The 26,292-nt window shown below is 43.1% G+C and overlaps 1 protein-coding gene across 1 annotated transcript in view; it reads left to right on the top strand.

Annotated features, from left to right (window-relative positions):
* Positions 1 to 275: 275 nt before the first annotated feature.
* The window catches only part of Pard3b (par-3 family cell polarity regulator beta), a 1,010,698-nt gene continuing 984,681 nt past the window's right edge, over positions 276 to 26,292 (top strand). Inside the window, exon 1 of the mRNA XM_057761958.1 lies at positions 276 to 773. Coding sequence (XP_057617941.1) covers positions 654 to 773 — 120 coding nt within the window. The 5' untranslated portion in view covers positions 276 to 653. The remainder of the gene's footprint in view (positions 774 to 26,292) is intronic.

Here is a 26,292-nt window from a genome sequence, read left to right as displayed (position 1 = left end):
CAAGTGTGCGTTATGAGATCCAGTTTCAATTCCCCTGTGGTAGCTCTCAGATCCCATTACAATCCTCAGAGCTCCGTGTATGTGTGTGTGAGGGAGGAAGAGAACCAAGTGCTGGCACTAGGCTCCTCAAGGTTCAGTTACCCCGGCTGAGACCCTAGTTCTGTGCAACGCAGCGGAACCCACTGTGGCCCGGCAGCGCCGCGGCCCCTTTAAGAGCCGGGCCCAGGCTGGCCCGCGGGCCGCGGGAGCCCAGAGCGCCGCGCGCGTCGGAGGAGTTGGAAGCCGGTGCAAAAGTTTCCTCCCAACTCCGGCCCCGCGCGCCGCCGCCGCCGCCCACTCCAGCCCGGGGCCTGGGGCCGGCCCTGCCACGGTCGCCAGGGCCACCACCAGAGGCAGGGCCCGGAGGGCCGCGCCCGCAGTTTCACTTTGGCGCGTGGAGCCTCCGCCTCCGCCTGCGCCCGGCCGACCCGCCGCGGCCCCGCGTCCGCTTCCCGCTCTGGGTCTCCCGCGGGGCTGCAGGGGTGCAGCGGCGACCCCCGGCCGCGGAGCCACGCGCGGGACAACGGCGTGTCCGCCCCACGTCCCCGACCGAGGGGCTGCGCCCGGGGGTCAGACACCTGTTCGGCCCGGCCCCGCGCGGGGACGGGGGCAGGATGAAAGTGACAGTGTGCTTCGGCAGGACCGGCATCGTGGTGCCCTGCAAGGACGGCCAGCTGCGCGTCCGCGAGCTCACCCAGCAGGCGCTGCAGCGCTACCTGAAGACCCGGGACCAGGTGAGGGGCGCTGCCGGGGCGGGGAAGCAGCGCGGCCGCGGCGGGGCTCAGCAAGTGCCCTAGGCCACGCACCTGCCCGGCGCCCTGGACCAAGTGGCGCTCTTTACGGGACTCAGATGACCCCCGAGGCGGGTGAGCGCTGCCTGCGGCCACAACTTTTGCAGGCTGCTAATGTAAGGGACCCAGGTAGCCCTGCCTTGTCACTCAGAGCCCTGGGAGGAATGGAGGCTCTCCCCACCCGCCCCCATTGGAGGGGTCCCTACACCTCGGGCATCTGAGGCCTACTTCCAAGTCCACGCACCCGGGCTGCTCTCTAAGACAATCCCAGGTGTGTGAGTAGCAGGACTCTGGCACCTACTTACTAGAACACTGTGATATAACCTGCACTGTTCACCTGAAGTGTGGTTTCTGACCCACTTAGTCCCTCCCCAATGAGACACCTTGGAGTTAGAGCGTTGGTTGGCTCAAGAAAACCTCCAAAGTTAGAACTATTGGCTTTTTTTTTTTTTTTTTGGAGTTCTTAGGCTGGCAGGAGGTCTGCCAATGACCTGGGTAGGAGCTCAGTTGGGATGCTAGTGTACTGGGGTCTCTGCTGGATGCTGCACTTTCTATGAGCTGGGGACTTTGCCGGGGCCTAGTTTACTACCAAAATGAGAAGGATGACCCACCGTTCTGCTGCTCAAGTTAGGATCAAGTGAAAGTCAAGAGTTCACATCTTATCAGGTGTCTGCGTGACATATGGGGCTTCTCTGTGTTCTTCTATGAACCTTTAAAGGAATGCTCTGAAAAGCCTCTGTCTTGTCTTTTCTTTTTTCTTTCCTTTCCCCTTCCTTCCTTCCTTCCTTCCTCCCTCCCTCCCTCCCTCCCTCCCTCCCTCCCTCCCTCCCTCCCTCCCTCCCTCCCTCCCTCCTTCCTTCCTTCCTTCCTTCCTTCCTTCCTTAATTCCGTCCCTCCTTCCCTCCTTCTTCCTTCCTCAGTCTTGTATAGCACCGTTGCAGTCTTGGCTGTTCTGGAACTCGTTTTGTAGACCAGGCTGGCCTCCAACTCATAGAGATCCACCTGCTTCTGCTTCCTGAGTGCTGGAATTAAAGACACGTGACACTACCACCAGGCTTCATTTTTTTTTTCAATTCTTACATTGCCTGTTTTGTATAGCTCAACAACGTCTCAAACAAGCCACAAACGCTTGTTTTAGGAGACAATAGTTCTGTTAGTATTTGTTCACATAATATTGTAAACTGTAGTCAGCAAGTTGGTCCAATCTTGAGATGAAAAAATATAATTTTAATATATTTCAAAATCATATGTCATACAAAATATAGAAATCACGGTTCCAAGCACATAGATTAAAATTTTAAATTGCATATCTTTGTTTAATGTGTTTATGGAGGGCTCACATGCACTGCTATGCATATGTGGAGGTCAGAGAATGACTTGCCCACCTACTGTGTGCATGAGGATCAACATAGACCTTCAGGCTTGGTGGCAAGAGCCACCTTGACTCTCCATCTTGCCTTAAATCTCTAGATGCTTCTCCTAAGAATTAGTGTCCAGAAGACAGACTTTTGATAGATACATGCATATATTATTCTGAGCAGTCAAGAATGTGAGGCCAGAGGCTAGAGAGACGACTCAGCAATTGGGAGTAGCTACTGTTCATCTAGAGGACCACAGTACATTTCCCACCACCAGTATCTGAAGGCTCACAACAACCTGCACATCCAACTCTAAAATGAGCCAATCCAAAAGCATCTGCACGCATATGTGTGCTTGCATATGTATACGTTCCCCAACCCGTACACACTTAAAGGAAATGAAGAGAATAGAGTGCAAAGCCTTAAAGAATTACATAGTTCTTAGCCAGGTGGTGGTGGCTCATGCCTTTATTCCCAGCACTTGGGAGGCAGAGGCAGGTGAATCTGAGTTTGAGGCCAACCTGATCTACAAGAGCTAGTTCCAGGACATGCTCCAAAGCACAAAGAAACCCTGTCCCTAAAAAAAAAAAAACAAACAAACAAGCAAACTACAGATAGTTCCTAAACTGTACTTGTTACAATAGAATTGAAGCAGCGGAAAGATTTGATGTGCATCTAAAGCAATGTATGACTCTAACCCATTGAGGTTTCATTTTTGTGTTATTGCTGCATTGGTGTACTATTTATATCCTATAATTCAGTTAAAAATTGAGATTTGACCAAGTAAACGATTATCTTTGAAATCATATTTTACTGGCTTTTGAAAATTGGATAAGGTTAGCAGCAACACTTTTGTAATCTACACAAATTATTAAAGTTGAATTCATGGAAGAATTGTTTATTGAGGTGAAAAATTTACCTTTTAACTCATTAGCAATAATGTACATCCTCAAATATTGTACATTTTGAAGTTTACTATAAATGTAGACATTATTACACAGAGGTTAGCTACAAGCACATAAATAATCATTGAAAGTAACCACTGATCTTCCTTGGATTGTACGTAGATCTTAACAGGGTTAAAAAGCTATTGCTACTCTGAACTGAAGCCTAATCTACATCACAGAGCTCAATGGAATTGCTACGAGCAGGTTACCATTATTGCCAGACATTACATTTTCCTGTGTTTACACTTATATATTAGTGAGTGTGGCATTTAAAGGTCACCTAAAGCTTATGAAATCTCTCTCACTTTTGAGTTTTAAAATTTCAATTTATGTGAAGAATGTTTTCCCTTCCCTAAATATTCTCCTCTACTTTCATTTTAAGGGTTATTATAAGCAGGAGATTTTTAGTTATTTTTAGGTTATTATAACTATGAGATTAATTAATGTTTCTAATATAACTTGAAATGTCATGCAATATCTGAAAAAATCCCATGCTTTTATCCATTGAATTTTTAAAATAAGTAATAGAGGAAGACCAAAACTGTCAAAATCTAATTTTTACAAGTTTGTTATTTTATTGTTTTTTATTGACCTATATATTTTTCCTACCTCCTTCCTCCCCTTCTGCCTCTCCCATGAGCCCCATGCTCCCAATTACTCAGGAGATCCTGTCTTTTTCACCTTCCTATCCTTCCTATGTAGATCCATGTATGTCTCTCTTAGGGTCCTCTTTGTTTTCTAGGTTCTCTGGGATTGTGGACTATCTGTAGGCTGTTTGTTTTTTTTTTTTTTCCTGAGTCAGGATTACCTCATTCAATATGTTTTTTTCTACATCCTGCAAATTTCAAGATGTCATATTTTTTACTGCTGAGTAGTGCTCCATTGTGTAAATGTGTCACATTTTCTTTATCTATTGTTTGGTTGAGGGGCATTTAGGTTGTTTCCATGTTTTGGCTATTACAAATAATGCTGCTATGAACATAGTTGAGCACATGTTCTTGAGGTATGATTGAACATCCTTTGTTTATATACCCAAAAGTGGTATTGCTGAGTCTTGAGGTAGGTTGCTACCTAATTTTCTGAAAAATTGCCATACTGATATCCAAAGGGGTTGTACCGGTTTGCATTCCCACCAGCAATGCAGGAGTGTTCCCTTTCCCCCACATCCTCTCCAGCTTAAGTTATCAATGTTTTTGATCTTGGCCATTCTGACAGGTGTAAGACGGAATCTCAGAGTTGTTTTGATTTGCATTTCTCTGATGGTTAAGGATCTCGAGCATTTCCTTAAGTGTCCTTCAGCCATTTGAGATTCATCTGTTGAGAATTCTCTTAAACAGTCTGGACCCTAAATTTCTTATTGGATTATTTGTTTCTTTACTTCTTTGTATATTTTGGAGATAAGCCCTCTGTCCTATGTGAGGTTGGTGAAGATCTTTTCCCATTCTGTAGGCTGCCATTTTGTCTTGTTGACCATGTCCTTTGCTTTACAGAAGCTTCTCACTTCAAGGAGGTCCCATTTATTAATTGTTGCTCTCAGTGTCTGTGCTACTTTCATCCTTCACAATAGCCACAAATAACTTGGGGTAACTCTAACCAAACAAGTGAAAGACCTTATGACAAGAACTTTAAATCTTTGAAAAAAGAAATTGAAGAAGACACCAGAAAATAGAAAGATCTCCCATGGCCTTGGGTAGGTAGAATTAACATAGTAAAAATGGCAATCTTACCAAAAGCAATCTACATATTCAGTGCAATGCCCATGAAAATTCCAGCAAAATTCTTCACAGACTTAAAAGAACAATACTCAACTTCATATAGAAAAACAAAATACCTAGGATAGGCAAAACAATCCTGTACAATAAAGGATCTTCTGAATGCATCACAATCCCTGACTTCATACTCTACTGTAGAGCTGTAATACTGAAAACAGCCTGGTATTGACATAAAAACAGACAGGAAGACCAATGGAACCATATTGAAGACCCAGATATCAATCCACACACCTACAAACACCTGATGTTTGACAAAGAAACTAAAATATAAAATGGGAAAAAGCATATTCAATAAATGGTGCTGGCATAACTGGATATCAATATGTAGAAGAATGAAAATAGATCCATATCTATCTCCATGCACAAATCTCAAATCCAAATGGATCAAAGACCTCAACATAAAGCCAACCACACTGAGCCTCATAGAAGAGAAAGTGGGAAGTACACTTGAATGCATTGGCACAGGAGACCACTTCCCCAGTTGTACAACAGTCTGTAAGCCAGGTAGAGAGATTCAAAAGGCTTGATATTTTGGACAGCAAAGCTTAATCCCTGTGCCCAATAAAAATGACAGCTAGCATGTACTATGGTTACTCCATGCAGACACTATGCTAGGAGCTTATGTAACTTCTTTCTCACAGAATCAAGAGCTAGTTTTTCCTCTTTACCGATTGATATGCTTGGTACCGAGATTAATTGTGAATTTTGGAATTGTGCTTGAATCCAAGGGCTGTGTTTTCCAGTGTTTACTCTCAGTTGTTACCCACATAGCCTCCTATGTTGCCTTTGTTAGCTGCTATAACAACAACACATCCAGATGGCATCATTGTTTCCTTATGCAGCAAGGGTTTCGTGCATGCTTCCCCACAGCCGCAGCAGAGTTGTTGTGTTCCTCTTCATTGCAGTTGTTATGGCACGGTGCATGTGTTATAGGAGAAGTTCTGTTTATGAAGAAAGTGCTGCTGGGCTTCCTAGCATCTGTGAAAGATGTTCGTCAGCCTAACGACAAACAACCCAAAACCTGGGCAAGATACTTCCCACATCTAGAAACGTGGTGGGAACATGAATGTAAGGTATCAGTTTCTCCCAGAGTTCTGAATAATCTAGCTGGAAGAAAAGTTTCAAGACTGAGGACAGAAGTTGCCATTTCTAGGGCTAGAGTGTGAGTGAATCCCAAGGAGGCAGGTCTAGATTTTGTACCCAGCCTTAGAGAAGGGACACCACCTGCTGAGCATAAGCAAAGAGAGCTGGAATTTGTGGTATGTTGGAACCAGCTGAGTCAACAGGAGGACCTTTAGGGAAGGCTTTAATGTTCTCTGATCTCTGAGACTTTGCATTCTCCATTTCTGTTGAGTGAATTCTACTGTGAGGTGAGTTGATGGAGGGGCTAGAATTATGGGATTCTTATCTTTGGATCCTGGTACTACATCAGTGTCTTGGGCACTAAATCTAATTTAGTGAAGTAGTTTGTAAAGGTGATTGTCTCCTTAAGCAGTGAAGGTGTGGATCACCGAGTAATTAGTTAAATTTATCATTAAAATTAGATGTCACAGGTGAATGGATAATAACTGTAACCTGCAGGGCTGTCAACCCAGGCTGTGTATCACATCTGATTTTTACATTTAGCATTTCAAACAGTGTGAATTCCCGAATCCCTTTTCTGAAGATTTTGGTCAAGTGAGTATGATGTGGACCTTGGGCACAGTTGTTATGAAGAGCACCCCACGGATTCCAATGTCCAGCCAAGATCAGTGGCTAATCTATCACTAATCTTTTGGTATTTGTTAGCTTTACTTGATTGTTAAACTTGTTTGATGGCAGGCACTGTGTTACAGATGTCTGAAAATAACCTTTAATTATGGCCAGGCAACTTTACTTCTCTTTCTACCCAGAGTAAGTTCTCATAGAAGGCACTCATGTTATTGAACTGAACATATGTGCATATACTTGATGAGCTAGATGAATCGAACAAAGTAGAACTGGGGGAGAGCAGTGTGTTGAGAGAGTTGAATGAAATAGTTCCATAGTGGGCATAATGGAATTGTTTCTTAAGTTGACATATAGTTCTCACTGCATATTTGAGTAACCTTGTATGTCAAGGAAACTTTAGTAGGTTTTTCAAAATGAATTTTCTTTTTCTGTATATAGACATCTTGAATAATTTGTTCTCCATGTTAACATTTCCCCCAGAGCTAGAAATAGATAAACTGACTCTATCTTTTGACTAATTGTGGTATCCGGATAGAAGTGACATCTGTAGTGATACTGTGTGACCAACCTGGAACAGCTAGAACTCTTGAATTTTTGAATTTTTTGGCCTTTGGTGCATTCCCTCCCCCCCTTTTTGGCTAAGATGATCTTATGGTTCTTGGATACACAGATTAGTCTCAGCCTGAATCTGTAAATTACTCTTCAATTTGCTGGCTCTGATTTAGTTGTGGTCTTTAGCCTCTGTTCAGTCCTCTACTTCTCAGACATACAGGCTCTCCAAAGCATCAGACAAGTGACTTAGCATAGCAAGGCACATGCCCTGATTTAGTTTGGGTTCTGCCATTGAGCTGGCAATGTATTGCAAACGGGGCTCAGGGGACTTCAGTGACAGGTCTTCTTAGAGTTCTATTTTCTTATTGTGTAAGAACTTTGAGATTTCATGTACAATTCCAGATTTCTGTCTTCTCTTAGGGAAAACCAATAGAGGTTCTGACAGCCCTGGGCTTTGTTTTCCCCCATGGTGGCCTCCAGTACTCAAGACACCCAGTTCTCTTTGGAGGAATTACGTATGCTTCACTTGCCATTACCACCTAACCAACAGTAAGGGTTAGTCATTACTATCTTACTGTCATGTCTAGCCTTTTCTGTCTTTATTTAAAATTTGTACTATATTTTAATTTATTGTGTATCCACACATGTATGTGTGTGCATTGAGGCACATCTGGCTTGGTATGTGTGTGAAAGTCAGGAGACAACATTCAAGCATTGGTTCTCTCCTTCCATCATGTAGGTCCCAGGAATTGAACTGAGGTAGTCGGGGTTGGTGGAAGGACCTCTATCTAGTGAGTCATCTCACTGTTCCTGTTTTTATGAGTCACTTAATACGTTGCTACCATTTGAGCTGCTGACAGGCATGTGACTGTCATTTTGAGATAAGGCCTTTCACTGAAACCTGGAGCTTGCTGATCAGGCAGGACTAGCTGACCTATGGACTTCCCGTCTCTGCCCTTTTGTACCGGCAGTACTAATGGACAAAACAACATATAGCTTTATATGTGGGTGCTGGGAACCAAAGGCAGAATCTCATACTTGTGTGGCAAGCACTTTACCAGCTCTAAGTTTTTGTTTTCCCTATATTTGCTGGCTGTGTCACTACTATAGTACCTTCTTCACTATATGTCTTGGGCCTTGGACTGGATACCTACTGAATTTCTTGGTTTGTCTGTTTGTTTTCTGTAATTATTCTCAGGACCTGATTCTTCTCACAAATTTCTTCTCATGAACCATATAGCAAAATGGGAACTCAAGTCTACAAAGAAAACAAAAGCTTAGGCCATTGATAGGGCATATTCTTACCTTTATAATCCATTAGTAAAGCAAACCCTAGGTTCAGCCTCAAATCAAGAGAGAGGTGCACCAGAGATTAAATGCTAGCACCCACGTGCATCAGACTGTTCTCCCACCATGTGTGATGTGAAGGCCAAGAATTAGTCCGTTTGTCTGCTGAGAAACTGTATAGTTGAGGCTGATTCATCAAAAGGGAAGATATCAAAGCTGTTTGGAATGATGATGGGCATTTGAAGTGGAGGCAACAAAGGGGTCTTGGGAGTTACAAAACATTGAGAGAAGGCCAAAGAAGAAGTTCATTGTACAAACCAACATGGATCAGGTTGTGAAAGACCCTGAGGGATTTTTAATGCTTTCAGTTACTGTCTCTATTAGAAATTAATCCATATTTTATTCAATATGATCAGTCTGAAATATTTGTATGACTTTGAAGTATAGACGGTATTGCTTCATTGTGACTGTGAACTCCACACAACGTAGAATCACCCCCATGAAGTGTTAGTTTCAATCAAGGATTAGATTAGGTTAGCCCGTGGGCATATCTGAGGAATCATCTGGATGATGTTAATTGACATGGAAAGAACTGCCCAACTGTGTGGGGTTCCATTTTCTGGGCATGGTATCCTGAACTGAGTGCAGGCATGCATGCATGCATTCTTTGCTCTCTGCGCTTGACTGTGAAGGTACAAAATGTGATTAGCTGCTTCCAGTTCATCCATCTTGACTTCCCTGCAATGGTGCTCTGTAAGGTGGAACTGGGAGCCCAGGAAACATTTTATCCCTTACATTGTTTCATCAGGATATTTTTTAAAAATCACATCAACAGGAAGTGAAACAGATATAGGGCTTCCAGATAATTAGATAATGAATTAAGTATGTATGTTAAGGGTGTATTACCCTTACCAAAAAACTTTTTTGAAACATTTTTAGCCTTCGTTGATGCCCCCTGCACCACCTGCTTATGTGCTGGTGCCCAACAAGGCCTGTTCTCCCTCTGTTTATGTCATCGCTTCACCTGCTCACAAATATGTCCTCCTCTCTCTGAAATTACCTTAGACTTAGCATCTTCCTGCTTCTAGACTTTGATGAGCATCCCACATGCAGTACGACCTCCTCCTCTGCCGTGAGTCCGCCGTCACCATTCTCCATTAGCTGTTGCTCTATACATGGCTCCACACCTCTTCTGCTTCTGCTCTTCGGAGACCTTGAATCCTTTACTTCCTGTGGAATCCTGTTCCTTCTTTTCCTTCTTCTCAGGTCACATGCTAATTGTCATGTCCCTTTGATGTTTAGAACCGTGTCTCTTGGATTTTCTTTCTCTTCCCTCCAAAGCCACAACATTTTACATTTCTTTTGGTTAATTTTCACAAACTGTCAACAGTACTCTCCATTTCCCCCAGCTCCTACACCCTCTGGTCCTTCTCTCCCAAGGACTCAGAAGTACGAAGTTAATGACCTCACCAGTATTTAAGTGGTTCTCTACTTTTCAGTGAAAAACTTTGCTGCCCTGTCCAGGGCCTTTATCCGTTTTCCTCTTTTAAACTGAGAAATGCAGTTAAGTATTACTTCAGGCTTCAAGCACTATGGGCAAATACTGCCCTCCTGATGGGTAGGGTATATCTCCAACCTCCTTTTTTTTCTAGGGCCCCTCTTGCCATTTGTCCCTTGACTGCCACAGGTCTGAGTTTCCTTAACTTTCCATGTTTATGATTCAATTTAGTAAAACATATCTTTCATTACACTTCCTATGAGGCTACCAAGAAATGGGAAAATCCCAGAATCACAGCAAGTTATTCACTTAGGGATTCTCCTCCTCTGTGAAAGGTTGTGGGTGCTGACCCATGTAATCACCCGCCCCTGCTTTTACCATCTTTAGAGTTCCTCACAGATCCGCCAGCTTGTGTTGAGTGATGAACACAGTGTCTGGAAATGCACTTGGAAGCTTGAGTGTAGCCTTATAGTGGCAGAACCCACTTCTACTGGTGACACTGGCCACATGCCCTAAGTAGTCATGGGGGACAATTCTGTACCTGACTCCAGTTGAGAAGCCAGGCTGTCTGTGTCACTGCTGTAATCTTTTAGTTCCTCAAACTCCCCTGTGAGCTATACAAGAGCAGGGAGTCTGTCTTGTTTATTCTGCCGTCCCTATGTTTAGCATAGTACCTGATACGCAGAATGGATGATAAAAATGCTTGCTAAATTATACCAACTTTTACATTTCTTTCTTTTGTAGAAGTGAGGGTGACCTTGTCATCAGCCCAGTATTTGTGAGTTTGAAATTGTTATATGTGGTAGATTTTTTCCTAAAGTCTAAGTGCAACTTTTCTCTTGATTAACTTCAAATGCCTCATCATACCTGCATTTGCTGTAGGCAGGCGTTTAGTGGTCCATTATATCTGCCACGCTGATTGTCTTAAATAACAGCTTCACGCTCTGACAGGTTGACTCACTTCTCAGAGATTTGAGGCTGAGTGCTCTGTGGTTCTGATCTCAGGGAAGCAACATCGTGACGATTTTCTTCACGAAGACAGGTCGACGCAATCTTATATCTGAGCGGTGTTTGATTTTCAGCATTGTGTCCATTAATTTCATGTTGATTTTTAAAATGCTGAATTTCATCAGTTTTTATGGTTTATCTTTAACAGGTGTGATATCTGTGTCTTGGGGTTGCTAAAATTAAGTCTGTCTCCCGTTGCTGAGCTCAACCAGCTTTCTGATTGCAGGACTCTCTCCCTGTATTGCACTGAGATACAATTGCAGGATATCAAGAGACAGGCTGCTAAAAAGGTTTTACTCTCAATTTGGCTTCTATCAGATTCAGTGCCACGTATTGTCCAGATAAGAAAGCCCTATTTTGCTCCTGTTGTTTGACTTCAGGTGAGCATATTAAACTCTCATGGTGGTCCTGGAGCCGACTTGGTGTGGAAGCCCATGTTAGAAGTATATCCTCAACTCTTGGCTCATCTCTCGGTAAGAACAGAGAGCCATGCTCAGAGCTATTTCATTGCCTGATTTGGGGTACAGATGAAAGGCTTATGGGGAATTCCAGCGACAGGCTTCTGATGCCTTTATTGCATGGCAGATAGTGTCCTTATTCTTTCAAAATAAAAGCACGAACCCTAGAAATAGTGACCTCTAGACACAGATGGGGGCTATCGTGTTTCTTCATAGGAGTGAAGAGTTATGGGTACCTATCTTCAGATCAAAGGGCAGTAACTGCTGCCTCTTAGGCCTGTGAGTACGAAAGCTGTCTATTCACAAGGCCTCTGTTGGACAGAAGACATTCCGTCGTCGACAGTGGCATTTGATTTAGAGCAACCCAAAGGTCAGTTTGGTGACTTAGGAGAAGACAAGAGAGAGAATTACACTGGGTCATGCAACATATTGTATGCTTGAGATATAGGTTGATACAAGCCCTGAAAAGTTAGTGGAAAGAAAGACCAGAGCCAGGAGTGTAGCTGAAAAGTGCTCGTTATAATGTGGGGACTGGAGGATAGTGTGTAGACGGAACTTGCTCTGGGCAGACGGGGCAGGAGTTGGGACTTTGAAGGATAAACACATAGACAGAGGAGCAAAGTGAGAAGAGGACCGGGGCAGACTTGCCCTGTCTCAGGTGGGTGTTTTGAGAGATGGTTGCCACTGTGGCCCAGGATGGCCATGAACTCATAGGAGTCCTCCTTCCTTAGCCTCCTGAGTGCTGAGATGACAGATATGTGTCGCCACTTGCTGAGGTGGGTTTTTTTGTTTGTTTTTGCTGAGAGAAGTAAGAGGGCATTTTTCCTAGGCTGCTTGTCTGAGGCGGTAGTAAGGAACAGGGTTGTGCACAGCCACAGTATCCTTTGTTGTGGCAAGGAGTCTGTACCCATAGCACTGGACTCAGGGAAGGAGGCAGCTGACAGTGCAAGGGTAGAGGGAGAGGCCGACTCAGGCCTGGCCCAGGAGTGGAGCTGAGTAGAGGCAACAGGTCGGCAAATAAGCTTTGAGGGGCACGAGGCAAAGGAAGTGTGGAGCTGTCTGTGTGTGCCCAGAGCAGCACAGGTGGACCTGGAGGGGAAGCCTGTGTGCACCTGTGCTGTAACCCCTGCTGCAGAGGCACACACTTAAGGAAGCCCTGGGTGGTGTCCTTAAAGAGCCCTCTGGGTTAGGGAAGGGGAGAAGAAGAAGAGGTCCTGGGGCCAGGCTGAGATCATAAATCATGGACTCATAAAAGTGCCAGTCTTTTGTTTGTTTGTTTGGTACTGTTTTAGGGCTTTGTTTCTAGGTTGAGATTTCAGTAGATTGGGGAAAAGCACGGTAGTATCCGGAAACAAAAGCTATTCGATTAAGTTAGCAAATATAAAACCTGCATTGGTGGCCTTTAGGCTCCAGGAAGTGACTGGATGCCTGGTCTTTATCCTTCTTCACTTGTCTACAGTCCAGGACTGGACGGCTTGGGCTCTTGTCCCTGACTCTTTACGAGGGTCAGCTTTAATAGAGGTCAGGAGGCTCCCTCCCTGCCAGGTCACCGGGGATGGGCCTGCCCTTGTCAGGCAGCTGACCCACAGCCTGCCGCCCCCAGTATCAGCTGCTTTCCTGGATGCTCTTGGGTCCTAGACCGTGGCAAGGGCTCACCACTCTTCTGCACACCATCCCCTGATGATTTCTGAGATCGTTGGCAAACCTCTGTAACTTATTTCCTTGGTAATCTCCTAAGTGCCTAGTTTGAACAAACCATCTGTTTCATGCCAGAATTTGAACATAGGATCCCAGGGAGAAAGAATGTTTTCCTTCAGGTCTCAGCACTCACGGTATCTATGCCCGCAGCAGACAAAGGCTTATGAAAGAACACGTTCCTTACTATGAATGTTACTGTCTGGTTTTTATTCTGGTTTTTCCTTTGCTTGTTTTACTTAAACAGGAAGATAGTTGGGACATTTTGATTGCACTGCTTGTTGATTGGTTAGGAATTGTAGTTTGAATACCATTACATTCTTGATGATTAGGGACTTTAAGTGGAGCATCAGGCCAGCTTACTAGAAATGACCATAGCTCTAAGTTCTGTAATAGCTTATAGAGCAAATTGTTTTAGTGGAATTAAATTCTTAAAATGAAGTGTTGAAATGATTTTTTTTTTCCCATGAATTGGATGCTGGTCCCTTGTATTTGATGGAGATAAGATCTGGATCCTGTGGCTCACATTTTGCCAGCACTTGCGCAATGAACCATCCTCGCCAGCATGCATGTGACCTGATTAACTCCTGGAGAGATAGAGTTCTCCCTGTCATGTCCGTTTCTTTTGTGACACAGTAATAGTATTAGTAACAGAGACTTGAGGAAATGTGAGCTAGGTAAATAATTCTTGTCTTCATTTATAGACACAGGTGGAGAGATTCAGTGGGCTTGAGTTTTGACAGCAGTATCTGATCAGAAACACTTTTCCGGAACCTTTAAGATGAAATGGAACTGAAGTTCAGAAATTGCTAGTAGAAACAAAATGGAGGGGGAATTGCTATAGCTAGATTTGTGTTTCATATTTCTCTCGCTTTGTTCTATTTTATCTTCTGGTAAAGAAGGGTCACTTGAAAATGGGTCCATGGAGAGTGAGGGGACTTCATTCTACTACTGTGCTAGTTTCTTAGGGTGGCCACGACAAACTACAGTGGTCTGGGTGTCTTAAAACAAAAGAACTTTACTTTTTGTTTTCATACAATTTTGGAGTCTCAACATTCAAAATTGACATGTTAGAGGGGTGCTGTCTGCCCGCCTCCACACCCAGTGAGTCCTGATGTTCCATCATTAATGCCCCTTCTGTCTGTCCTCCTCTTGTGCCCGTAGCATTGTATTAGAGCCTACCATCATGACCATATCTTGAGTTCTATCTTTAAAGGCCTTGTTTCTAAATTGCATCCTGTTTGTGGGTACCAGGCCTTAGAACCTCAACATGTCCTTCTTGAGGAACACAGTCCCTCCTGAGACAATTGCAGGAGGATTTACTGCACTAGTTTCTTGTGTTTTTCTCCCCTCAGTAACAGACATGGGACACTGATTTTCTTCAGTGTAGCTTAATTCATTACTTTTTAATTTATCCTAATTTACTTTCTTCCCTCACCATGGCCTATAGATTACCTGCTTTCTGTTTTCATGGGAACTGAGGGTCTTAGGATCTGATACCACTTCTGCTACCACTAGACTTGGAGATTTTGGCATCTGTCTAGTATTTATCACATCCTATAGCCCATGTGATCTGCTTCTCTATCACCCATTGATCAGAAGCTCAGTGGTTTCATGCATTGACTTTCTCTTCAACCTAGAATTGCATTACCCGTGGAGGTGACACTGGGTGTTTTGAGTACCTGTCATGTGACACAAGTCCACTTCCTTCACAGTGTCATCATCATGTGTGTATGTGACAAGAAGCACAAGGTAGCACTAAATGAGTTCCCTTGGTGCTCAGAGTAGGCTAGAATGGCCAAATGTGAACACTGAAGAGAATGGAGGTAGATGGTGTGTGTCCTGTGACAGAGATGAAAGGAAAGAGGAGCACTGCTGTGATACTCAGACCCCTGGTCCCAATGTCCTCATACACTCAGAAGGATGTGAAGCATTTAGATTTATATGTAGAAATTAAGATGAATTAGAATGTACCCATTATAAGCTGAACTTTCTTGTTTTTATAAAAATAACTGTCAGAATACTAAAAAGAATAGTAAGAAGCATGGCGTGAGGTAACATTTGTCAATCCCTTTGGCTCATTTTCAAATCTGCTTTTTCACTCAATCCGTTCAGTACATCTTGACTGAAATATATGAAGAAGCCCTGCCTTACAGCTCCATGTAATTGGAAAAAGAAGGTGCATTTAAATAGCATCGTCAGATGATTAGTTATAGGATTTTTGTAGTAATTGATACTTTCATTTCTCATTCCTAAAACAAATGTATGCACATGTCTATGAGCCAGGAGTTTAATCACAACTTTCCTGGGCTCTTTTTGTTCAAGGCTTATAAACCTTCAGATGTCAAGATGAGGCTGCAAAGTCTTTTAGGGGCCTCACTGGAAAGACTGTGCGCAGGAAAGTCTGCATGCAGCTGCAGGATTGAGGACCCTGGCTCCTGATGGTTACAAGCTGGAGGCTACCCCCAGTTTCAGAGGCCATCTTCCTTTTTTGACGCCACCTGTTTTTCTGTTATGCAGACTTCACAGCCTGACTCTTTGCTTCATTTTTAGAACTATTTGGCCAGCAGGATAGAACATTAAACAGCAGTCCGGCAATGGCATCCCAGCATGGTTTTTAAAGGTTAGTTTCAATATGGAACTGGAAACCACAGGAGTGATATTTTCATATTTGTTACAATTCAGTGGTTTATATTATTCCTTGATTAGATCATCTATCTATGTGTGAATTGTTTCATTGCGTATATTATTTATGCAAGTTGATGGTTTTCTCTGTGGTGCTTTTATACACATATATAAAGTGTTCTGGTTACACTGTTCCCCTCATCATGTGTGCAGTTCCGCACTCCACCTTCGCGTTGGTCACTGTGGAGTCATCATCCGATTATCCCCTCTTCTAGTAAGATTAGATCTTTTCTGAATTCTCATGGTTGTGTTTATCTTCTCCCCATATGCATAATTCCTATCAATGTCTTCTCTAGCAGTGGATCAGTACTTAGCAATTTATTTACTTAAACTTGTATGTATCATGGAAGGGTTTTATTTCTCCTTTGACTCCAAAGGAAGGCTCTGCTAGATGTATTTGTCTAGGCTGATGGTGCCACTCTCTCATGTCTTGAAGTATGTCATTTCAAATTTTTTTGGATTATAGGGTTTGTACAAAAGAAACATATTCAGATGAGTTTGCTTTTATTTGTCCGTTGGTACATCTCTCTTGAAGCTTTCCCTATTGCTTTTGTCCTGTAGTCGTAGCACTGGAGTTATAATGTGACATGAAGAGACTCTTCTCTTGCCGTGTCTGTGACATGCTAAAAGCCTCCTGGACCAGATGTCCATCTTGTTCCTAATACTCAGAACATTTTCTATGACCTCCTCAGGACACTTGGTCTGTCCAGCGGACAGGACCTTCCACCCTCCAGTTTTCCAGGATGCCACAATGAAGGGCCTACCTGCTCCTCATCGTGACACACTCATCTTTGGTGATAACAATATTTTCTTCTAGGCACCTGCCTTCTCACCTCCCACAAGGAACAGATGCCTGACGTCTCGGGGATGACAGTATGGGATGCCTTTCCAGCCACACCTCTCACTGAGTGTGGACCCAACAATACCTAGTTCTCCCCTTCCTCACATTGCCCTATACCCGCAGGAGGTAACCAGACTTGAGTCAGCGCTCCTTTTTCCTGGAGAGCCTAAATTGTTGGTCACAGTTATCAGTTCAATTTCCTGTCATCCCTATATCCAAAGAGTCTGGAATGTTAAATTGGGAACATAGCCCCGAGCCCCTTGCATCCATCCCAGTCCCTAGGCCTGAGAGTTACATTGGTCTGGACTCCAAATCCCAGCATGCCAGGTCAGGACACCTCCCACAGGGTATTTAAGTGTTCCTCCCAGAAAAGGACCCCCCCCCCCCTTCAGTGGTTGCATTTGCGGTCTCAAGGTTTTTCCTGGGGCCACCCAAGAGTGCATGGACTGGCTTTGTGGGAGCCTAGCCCATTTGAATGCTCACCTTCCTAGACCTAGATGGAGGGGGGAGGACCTTGGACTTCCCACAGGGCAGGGAACCCTGACTGCTCTTTGGACTGGAGAGGGAGGGGGAGAAGAGTGGGGGAAGGAGGAGGGAAATGGGAGGCTTGGAGGAGGCAGAAATTTTTTTTCAATTAAAAAAAAAAAGAGTGCAGGAATCCCATTAAATCAGGATATCTTTAAACTTGGCTTGTTGTGATTTGGCTTGATTGTGATTTTTTGCGTCGGCAGAGAGCTCGCGTTAGGAAAAATTTCTAACAATACTCAGAACATTTTCTGTGACCATTTTGTTCAGCATATTTTCTATGTGTTTATATTATGCCTTATCTCCTATTTTATGCTTATAAATCACAAGTTTTGTTTTTGAATGGTACCACAGAAGCCTTATACTTATACTGTGTTATTTTTAATTCCTGTATGTATGAATATCATATATATAGTCTTTTTTCCTACAAACCTTGGTGTTCTGACTTTCTATCCAGTCTATTGGTGAGGCTTACAATTCAGCTGAACCCAAAGAAAAACATATAAACATCCTCCTGAATATTAACTTTCATCAGGCGATGAAAGAAGACAGAGACAGAGACCAACATTGGAGCACTGGACTGAAGTCTCACGATCCAAAGGAGGAGCAGAAGGAGAGAGAGCACGAGCAAGGAACTCAGGACCGCGAGGGGTGCACCCACACACTGAGGCAATGGGGATGTTCTATCGGGAACTCACCAAAGCCAGCTGGCCGGGGTCTGAAAAAGCATGGGACAAAACCGGCCTCGCTGAACATAATGGACAATGAGGACTACTGAGAACTGAAGAACAATGGCATTGGGTTCTTGATCCTATTGCATGTAATGGCTTTGTGGGAGCACAGGTAGTTTGGATGCTTACCTTAATAGACCTGGATGGAGGTGGGTGGTCCTTGGACCTCCCACAGGGCAGGGAAACCTGCTTGCTCTTTGGGCTGAGGAGGGAGGAAGACTTGATTGGGGGAGGGGGGGAATGGGAGGTGGTGGCGGGGAAGAGGCAGAAATCTTTAATAATTAAATAAATTAATTAAAAACCAAAAACACAAAACTTGTTGAGTTTTTCATTTATAACATTTCAGTTTGAATTTTTGTTTATTCTGAATTTCCATCTGTCGAAATCCTTTTGCATCCTACATTGACTCTTTTATTCCGTAAACTCCTTGTTTGTATCCTCATAAGGTATTGATCTGTATCTACTTGTAATCTTTTCTGTCATTTTTGTAGTCATTATTATTTTAGTCATTATTATTATTTTTATTTTTGTAGTCATTATTATTATAATCATTTACTGTGGAATGATTGCCATTTGGAAAAATCATTTTGCTTTTTATCATTTTCTTGTGTTTCTGTGTTGGAATTTGTTAATTTGAGGCCAAGTTGTTGACTAAAACTTTAATTTCGCCTCTTCTTTTAGTTGAAACAAGTGCTGGCAAGGCTGAGGTGCAGTTTGTAGCACTTGGCTAGGGATGTAGGCAGTTCGATGCCCACCACCACCTTCAAGGCAGAAGTGGATTCCCAGCACCACCCAGAAGAGAACTCAGTACAGTACGAGCTATGACGTGGGTAACCCACAGCTACAATAACATCAGAGGAAAAAGAGTGGAGATAATACTGAGCTAGCTAAGAAGGTATTAAGTAATAAGGATAGGTGTGGGGAAAAATGAAATCAGTACAGGAAAATAATACTAGAAAAAGAGGAGAAAATAGGGAAGGGGAGAAATAAGTGAAAGAAGAGAATAATAATAAAAAGACAAAGAAGATGCAACTAGAAACAAAGAATAGTGATTTCTATGCTGTACAAGTCTATTTACTGACTCCTTAATTCTTACTGTCCATTGTACCATGTATGTTTAACAGTCAGTTGTCCTGAAGATAGGGATGGGAAGGTTTGTCATTAGCTGAAACCCTGTGCAGGACAGACAACAGAAAATAGTCACATGTCGTTTCTCACCATGGAAATATTTTAAGTCTGTTCTTAAGCTTTCTTAGTATTTAAATAATCCTGAAGAGAGGGTGCATATCAGTCTCATAATTAAGATTTCTTTGAAGCAGCAATTACAATTATTCAAAAGATTGAAAACGTATGGTTCAAATCTCAGCTGGCATTTAGGTTTTCTGTGAAGAGCATGCTTAGATAAGAAGCAAGAAATTGGTCTCCATTGAATTATTTGATTGGAAGAGATGATTGGAATGTTACTAATGAAAAATTGCAACCTAAGGTAGGCACATTATTTTACATTGTGTGACTCTAATAAGCTATTATTTACAGCGACACCAAAAATATAAGCAATGCACCAGGAGGATTTAATTTCTCCGTCATCCATCTGTTGAGCACCAGGAGTGGAGGAGCTGAATTTCAGCTGCAGACAAAGTCAAGGACTGTCTCACCCTCTGTACACTGTCTGTACACTGTCTGTATACTGTCTGTACACTGTCTTTACATTGTCTGTACACTGTCTCACCCTCTGTACACTGTCTAACCCTCTGTGCACTGTCTGCACGCTGTCTGTACACTGCCTGTATGATGGAGGTGGGTTTTGTATTTATCTGTTGCTTTCATTGGTTAATTAATAAAGAAAACTGCTTGGCCATGATAGGACAGAAAATTAGGTAGACAGAGTAGACAGAACAGAATGCTGGGAGAAAGAAGCTGAGTCAGTCAGTCGCCGTGATTCTCCCACTCCAGACAGACGCAGGTTAAGATCTCTCCTGGTAAGCCAGCTCGTGGTGCTACTCAGAATATTAGAAATGGGTTAGATCAATATGTAAGAGCTAGCCAATAAGAGGCTGGAACTAATGGGCCAGGCAGTGTTTAAAAGAGTACAGTTTCCGTGTAATTATTTCGGGTGTAAAGCTAGCCGGGTGGCGGGATGCAACCCACCATTCCGATTACTACATCTGTACACTGTCTCATCCTCTGTACACTGTCTAACCCTCTGTACACTGTCTGTACATGGTGTGTACACTGTCTGTACATGGTCTGTACACTGTCTGTACACTGTCTCACCCTCTGTACACTAGCAGTTTACATATTTGGGTGTTCATGAAAAGAGCAATTTCGAATATGACTAATTATCTCCAAGTCTGTAGCTCATATCTGCTATTTCTTTTAAAGAAACCCAGGGTTGTGATGGCTTTTCTTATGACTATGTAGATGCTGTATTTTTTTTTTTTAAGATTTATTTATCTTTGTTTTATGTTCATTGGTGTTTTAACTGCATTGAGATTGTCAGATCCTCTGGAACTGGAGTTACAGGCAACTGTGAGCCACCATGTAAGTGCTGGGAACCGAACCCAGGTCCTCTGAAAGAGCAGCCAGTGCTCTTACCATTGAGCCCTCTCTCCAGTCATTCCCCCCCACCCCCCAGATGCTGCCTTAAAACCAGAATGCTCTTCTAATTTGGAGAGTGTATTTGTAGAGTATGGATGTCACATAATACTACATATAAGCTATCAACATGCAGGTTGAAATTACAGGATAAGATGGGCAGCGTGGAAATTCAGTGATCAATTGAAGGCAGACACGCATGTGTCCACTGTTTATGACTCTTTGGCACTCTATTAACTGGACACCTGCGTCCTATAGCTGGCAGTCTTACACGGTGCTGCCTGGAGTTCTTGGCTTGTTTGGGTAGGTAGTTGTGTGACAATTAGTATATGACTTTATACATAAACTTATAAAAAAGAAATTATAGTCTTGATTCCTGTTTTCTTTAACACCAGGAGGTATACGCTTGTGGATACTTTAAAATTTTTTCTATGTAGAATAATAAAAGTCAGTTGGAGCTTGAGGGTGAGAGAAGTGTGAGAAGACCTCCCGCTTGTATAGACAGAGGTGAGACGGTGCATGCTGTGAGAGACCCTCTGAGTGCGCTGCCCCATTGCTGTGCTACCATCAGAGTTAAACATCATCACGGTGGCACCAGATACAGCCCTCTTCTTTGGTACCACTTCTGCTGTCACCTGTTAGTGGTTGGAATATTAGCTCGAGATTCTTAACGTATGCATTATAGTATATGATAGTACTACATGGAATTCCGCATGTACTGCTGACTGGGGACTTGTCTACTTGTCGAATATTGAGATCTTTTCATGGAAGGAAAAAAATCTAAAAAGAGATAAGATCTCATAGATGAATCTGTGAGGCACGAAGTGTGCAGAAGTCAGAGCTCAGATCATTAAGAAAGCAAGCATTTTGTACCCCAAGGGATATCTTGCTGTTAGTATCTCATTCATTGCTACAGCCAGCATAGGAGAAGGATAAAGAATTTGACTGTCTTTATGAAAGAGAGATCTTCAAGTCTCTAGTGGAGCTGGTCTCCACTTCACCTTTAAAGGGTCATGCCAGTTTTAGGATTGATTAAATACATTGCTTTGAGCTTCTTCCTGTCTTAACTTGGCAAAACTGCGCAGATAGAATGAAGCTTGTCAGCATCTCTATCATGATTTCTGTGAGGATGGACGGAGGGACTCAATCTCAGAGGACAGATGGTTGAGAACATTGTGATTTAGGGAGTTCTCAAGAATATTGTGAGTCTTTATTGGCTGGGTAGTAATTGGACTCCAAAGGCAAGAGTAAATGCCGCCTAAGAGAATGCTTTCAGGCCCACAGCATGCACCATATAAAGGATGTGCAGAGAGTGGAAAGCGCAAGATTAGACAGGTGATAGAGTCGGACTGAGAGTTGTGAAACCTGTTGGCGTTAGGTCTGCCTTCCGTGTGTGCTGTTTCTGTGGCCTGGGCAGCATGGAGAACAGAAACACCACCAACAGGCACAGCACAAGTCAAACCATCTGTGACGATTCCAGGGAAAGCACTGGGCTTAGCCCTTGGGATCTGAGGAGCAGCCCTGGCTCCCCCATGAATATGAACTCAGGACATATGAGCAAGGTCCTCAAGACACAGTCATAGAAACTTACCCTGTAGGCTCCTTCCCAGCCATAAAAATGTTTTGTATTATCTGATTTATTGCATTCCAGTACTTATTCTAAGTGGTAACTTCCATAAGCTGCCAAGGAGCAGTCTCTCAGGGCCCTAATATGATGAAGTATGATAAATAGATGATTCATTTATAATTAACTGTGTGTATCACCATACCAATAGCCCTCGAGCTCCAAGTTTCTCATAAAAGATTTTCTCCCTTAGGTAGGCTTTCACTCTCAGAATTTTGTCTGCATCTTTAGTTTGTTTGGAATATAAAGTTTGTGTTATCTCAGTCTCATCAAAAGATTATTACCCCACCAAAAGGAATGTGCCTTGTTTTGTTTGGTCGTTCGCCTTACTTGGTCATGATGTTATCAATAGCAGAATATATACATAAAGCACTTAATAAAACTGGATGAACAAGTAACCAGAGCACATACTTCAGTTCACACCAGATTATTAATGAACTGTCAAATATTACACCATGACTTAGATAAAGGTTTAGAATATTACTATGTCAGAACTGTCCTGTGTTAACTTTGTTATTGCTGTAGACCTATGAAGGTGTGACTGACAGGACCAATCGCAGTAAAATGCCATAAGAAAAAAAAATGATAGGGCTGACTCAGAACCCTGTAATATTTATTCTCAACACCAAAGAGGAAGTATCACTTTCCCGAGATCAGGCTTTGAGTTACTTATCCAGAATCCAGAATAATGCCTCCTAATTAGAAAAGGAGGAAGTGAAGAAAGTGTACTCGGGAATGATAATGGTCCATTATACCAAGAACAAAGGGCTTTGTTAGTTTTCTGGCCAGAAAGAAATGATTTTTGAGATGAAGACCTTCTGAGATCCGGGAGTTGAATTCTGTTCTAGCCAGAAACAAGAGAACTAGAAACAAGCTTGGAGGAGGAGGAAGAGGAATGCGCCTGATGTATGGTGGGGATGGGCACAGTACACATGGTTGGGGTGGGGAAGGAGGAGGGAAGGAACAGGGTGGGGGAGTATCAGCCACAGGAAGCTCTCACCTCCAGGAGCAGTGCCCAGGGGGCTCTTACATTTTAACCAGGAACTGAGTTGGTGGTCACAGTGGAGTCTCACCGTCAGCATAAGGGAATGCTGCTGTATTTTCTATTCTGTAAGACCCTGTATCAGAATCCAGTTAGGACATAACTGGACATTGCTCAATTGCAGAGATTTGTAGAAACACAATGAGTTATATTCCCCCCCACACACACAGAATGTTAGTTGTTCTGAAGAAATGAACTGAACACATAGATGCCGCAGAGAACATTTGCGTTTTATGACTAAAATTCTGAGAGATGGTTCAGCCACTCAGTCCATATTCACTGGTTGGGAAATGTGTCAGAGACCTTGGAGCTACAATCAAGATGGTCGTGGTTATCTATTGTAGGAAATTATAATTCTGTCTGCTGGGACATGTTCCTTATATGATCATGTCTGGGAATGACCTCTCTCTGTGGAAAGGTGGGATTTCAGGACTGCCCACACTAGTTGAAGCCAGACTCCTTTGCTTCATTAAATTATTGCCTCAGAGAAGTCACAGAAACCAGTGTCAGCATGGGTAACCGAGGACAGCCTAAGGTGACTGGCTAGTGACTGTGCTATTCCAGTCAATTTGCCATTCCATTCCCAGCCTAAGGCATGCCCTGCTTCAAATACATGTAGTAGGAGTGACATGTGAGGGACACTGTCAAATGGGCCCGATCGCCACACTGTGATCTCCATCCTTCCTCTCCGATGCTAGATTTCACCCTGAGGTGAAAATCTGGGAGGAGGACTCTTTTGTGGGCAAGATAACCATGGTGATAACAACGCTAGCTGTGTGGATTGATAGGACCTCACCTCTGCGACACATGCTGAACTTAGACGCTTTGTATGCATGATCTCATCTGATGCCTTCTGACAGGGTGGAGGGGTGCCGTCATTCTCTCCTACCAGACTAATGATGTCATCAAGACTCTCCCATATCTGTCTGTGGCCTAGGAAGAGGTGGCCACTTGTCTCATCTTTTTTTCTGTGTGTGTGTCGAAGTGTCAACAGCCTCTGTGCCTGCCAGCTGATCCAGGCTTTAGTTTATGGTAAACACTTACTAAATAGCAGTTTCTACTCTGAAGAGGCTTGTGTTCCTGGGGCTCTCCTTGTCTGTTGGCATGATGTGAGTGCCTCTTCCACCCTTAGGTGCTGAGGCATGACCGTGCAGGCCCGTTTGTCCTTCAGCCTCACTCTTCTGCCTTTTTCTTTGCCATCACTGGCTTTTTGCTTTTGCAGCTCAGCACTCCTGCTCAGCTTCTGCCCTTGGGTGCCACTGTCTTCATGACGTTGCTGTTGTGGTAACTGGTCCCTAGGCTCTTCCCAGGCCAGGGTTAGCTTCTCTCTTTACCCTTTTAGATTCTCCTGTAAAGTTAGCAGCTGTTGCAGTGTCAGCTCCGAGGAGCTAGCCAAGTGGGGGTTGATGTTATTTGATCGCCTCTTCATTTAGTGGTAGAGCCTCTTTCTGGGTGGATGTGTGGTCCGAGACTGAGTTTATTCTCTGAGGAGTCCTGATTGCTGTGTGAAGCACAACATCCATAGAGTGCTCCATTGCTCCATCGACTGCTGGTTGCAAGCAAAATAGTCTATCATCTCCTGAGTACTTACTCTTTATGTGCCGTCTTTTACTAAAAGAAACGATGACCAAGTTCCTTAGGATCTGGAGCTAGCAGACATTCCATATTTTACCAATAATATTTACTTGAACATATGTATTTTGTGGTTTTAGCTCTCTAAATAAACTAACCTTCCTTCCAAAACAAAATTTGAACCTGCTGCTGTCATATGGGAACTTAAGATCCATGAGAGACTAAGGTCTTAGTTTTAGATTTCAGCCCTGTATGGATAACACCCTGTCACTAACAAGCAGCTGGATGCAACAGTCCTTTATGCGGACTCTGTAGAAGGTCGCCTAGATATAAATATTCCTTGTTAGCTTATACTCGCAGTACCTCTGTTTCTTCCCGTGTGAGGTGGAGCTGTTTCTGTGGAAAACTAAGAGTTGAAGTTCTAAAATGTTCTTACGGTGTTGGCTATACACTAACAGCCTATGTGTCTTCAATATTGCCCTGGATTCTTAAGAGGTTTGCGAGTTGCTCTGACAGTGGAGTTGTTCTCAGAACCCAGAGCTAAGTGCAGAGAGATTTACTGTAACAGCAAACCTCAGTTGTGCTTTATTGTCCTTGGAAGTGTCTGCTCTAGCCTCTAGTGCGTCAGTGTATGGAGCGTGTTCTACTCTGATTTAGCGACTAGGTTTTCATGGACGATTGTCCTCTTGCTGATGTTCTTTCTGGATGTCTAATAGTGGTTATTAGATCACAAGGGGACTCAGCAATTCCATACGAATTGACTTTAAATTCTGATTACCAAGTATAATATCTAAGACATTCTGCATGTGGCTTCACTACAATCTGTATATTGCCAAACACACAGATTTGGAAGTTATGAAATGGGCCATTTATTAGGAGGAGACTCCAAATGCTAATTTTCCAATAAACTTGTTCTTAGTTTTAAAGAAATTTAGGTCACAGTTGTGATGAATTCTTAAAATATGAATTACATCTTTCTTTTCTAAATTCTAGAAATAGAGCCATCCTTATGAAAGCATTTAAAAACTATCATGCATAGCCTAAAAGTTGTTTAAATTGTTTAGAAACTGATATATTTGGCTTTCTTTTTAGTACAGGGAAATGTAAATTGTTCAGCCCCTGATACTGATGATAAGAAAGTAGTTAATTTTTTTTCCTTCCAACTTATACTCTTTGATGCATTTGAACAGGTATTTCCTTTCCTTTGTGTTGGGTGAATATAATCTGCTAATGTTTCATGTGGTGCCATCCATGCTGGGCACACAGTCCCCTGTCTGTTGTCCTCCAGGCTCTGACTAAGAGGTTTCCAGAGTTTTGCACACCAGGCCTGAGTGAGAATATGTATTGTTTTTAACAACTTGTCCACATTTAGTTTATTCTCTGGTCTTCAGTGGCTTCTCAGGCAGCAAGAGTCTTTTCCTGGCACCATGGTGTAAAACCTTGTGGAACTCCAAGCCTGTCATTCCTGTTCCCTGACTTAATCTTTCAGATGGTCTGGACCTTGCAGTGGCAAGCCTTGGTGTGTAGATCCTGGATCCTATGTATTAACTGACTCTGCTGTT

The sequence above is a fragment of the Chionomys nivalis genome, chromosome 2 (genome assembly GCF_950005125.1).
Source record: "Chionomys nivalis chromosome 2, mChiNiv1.1, whole genome shotgun sequence".
Taxonomy (NCBI): domain Eukaryota; kingdom Metazoa; phylum Chordata; class Mammalia; order Rodentia; family Cricetidae; genus Chionomys; species Chionomys nivalis.
Note: the sequence above shows the minus strand (reverse complement) of the source record. Positions and strands in the feature narration are given on the sequence as shown.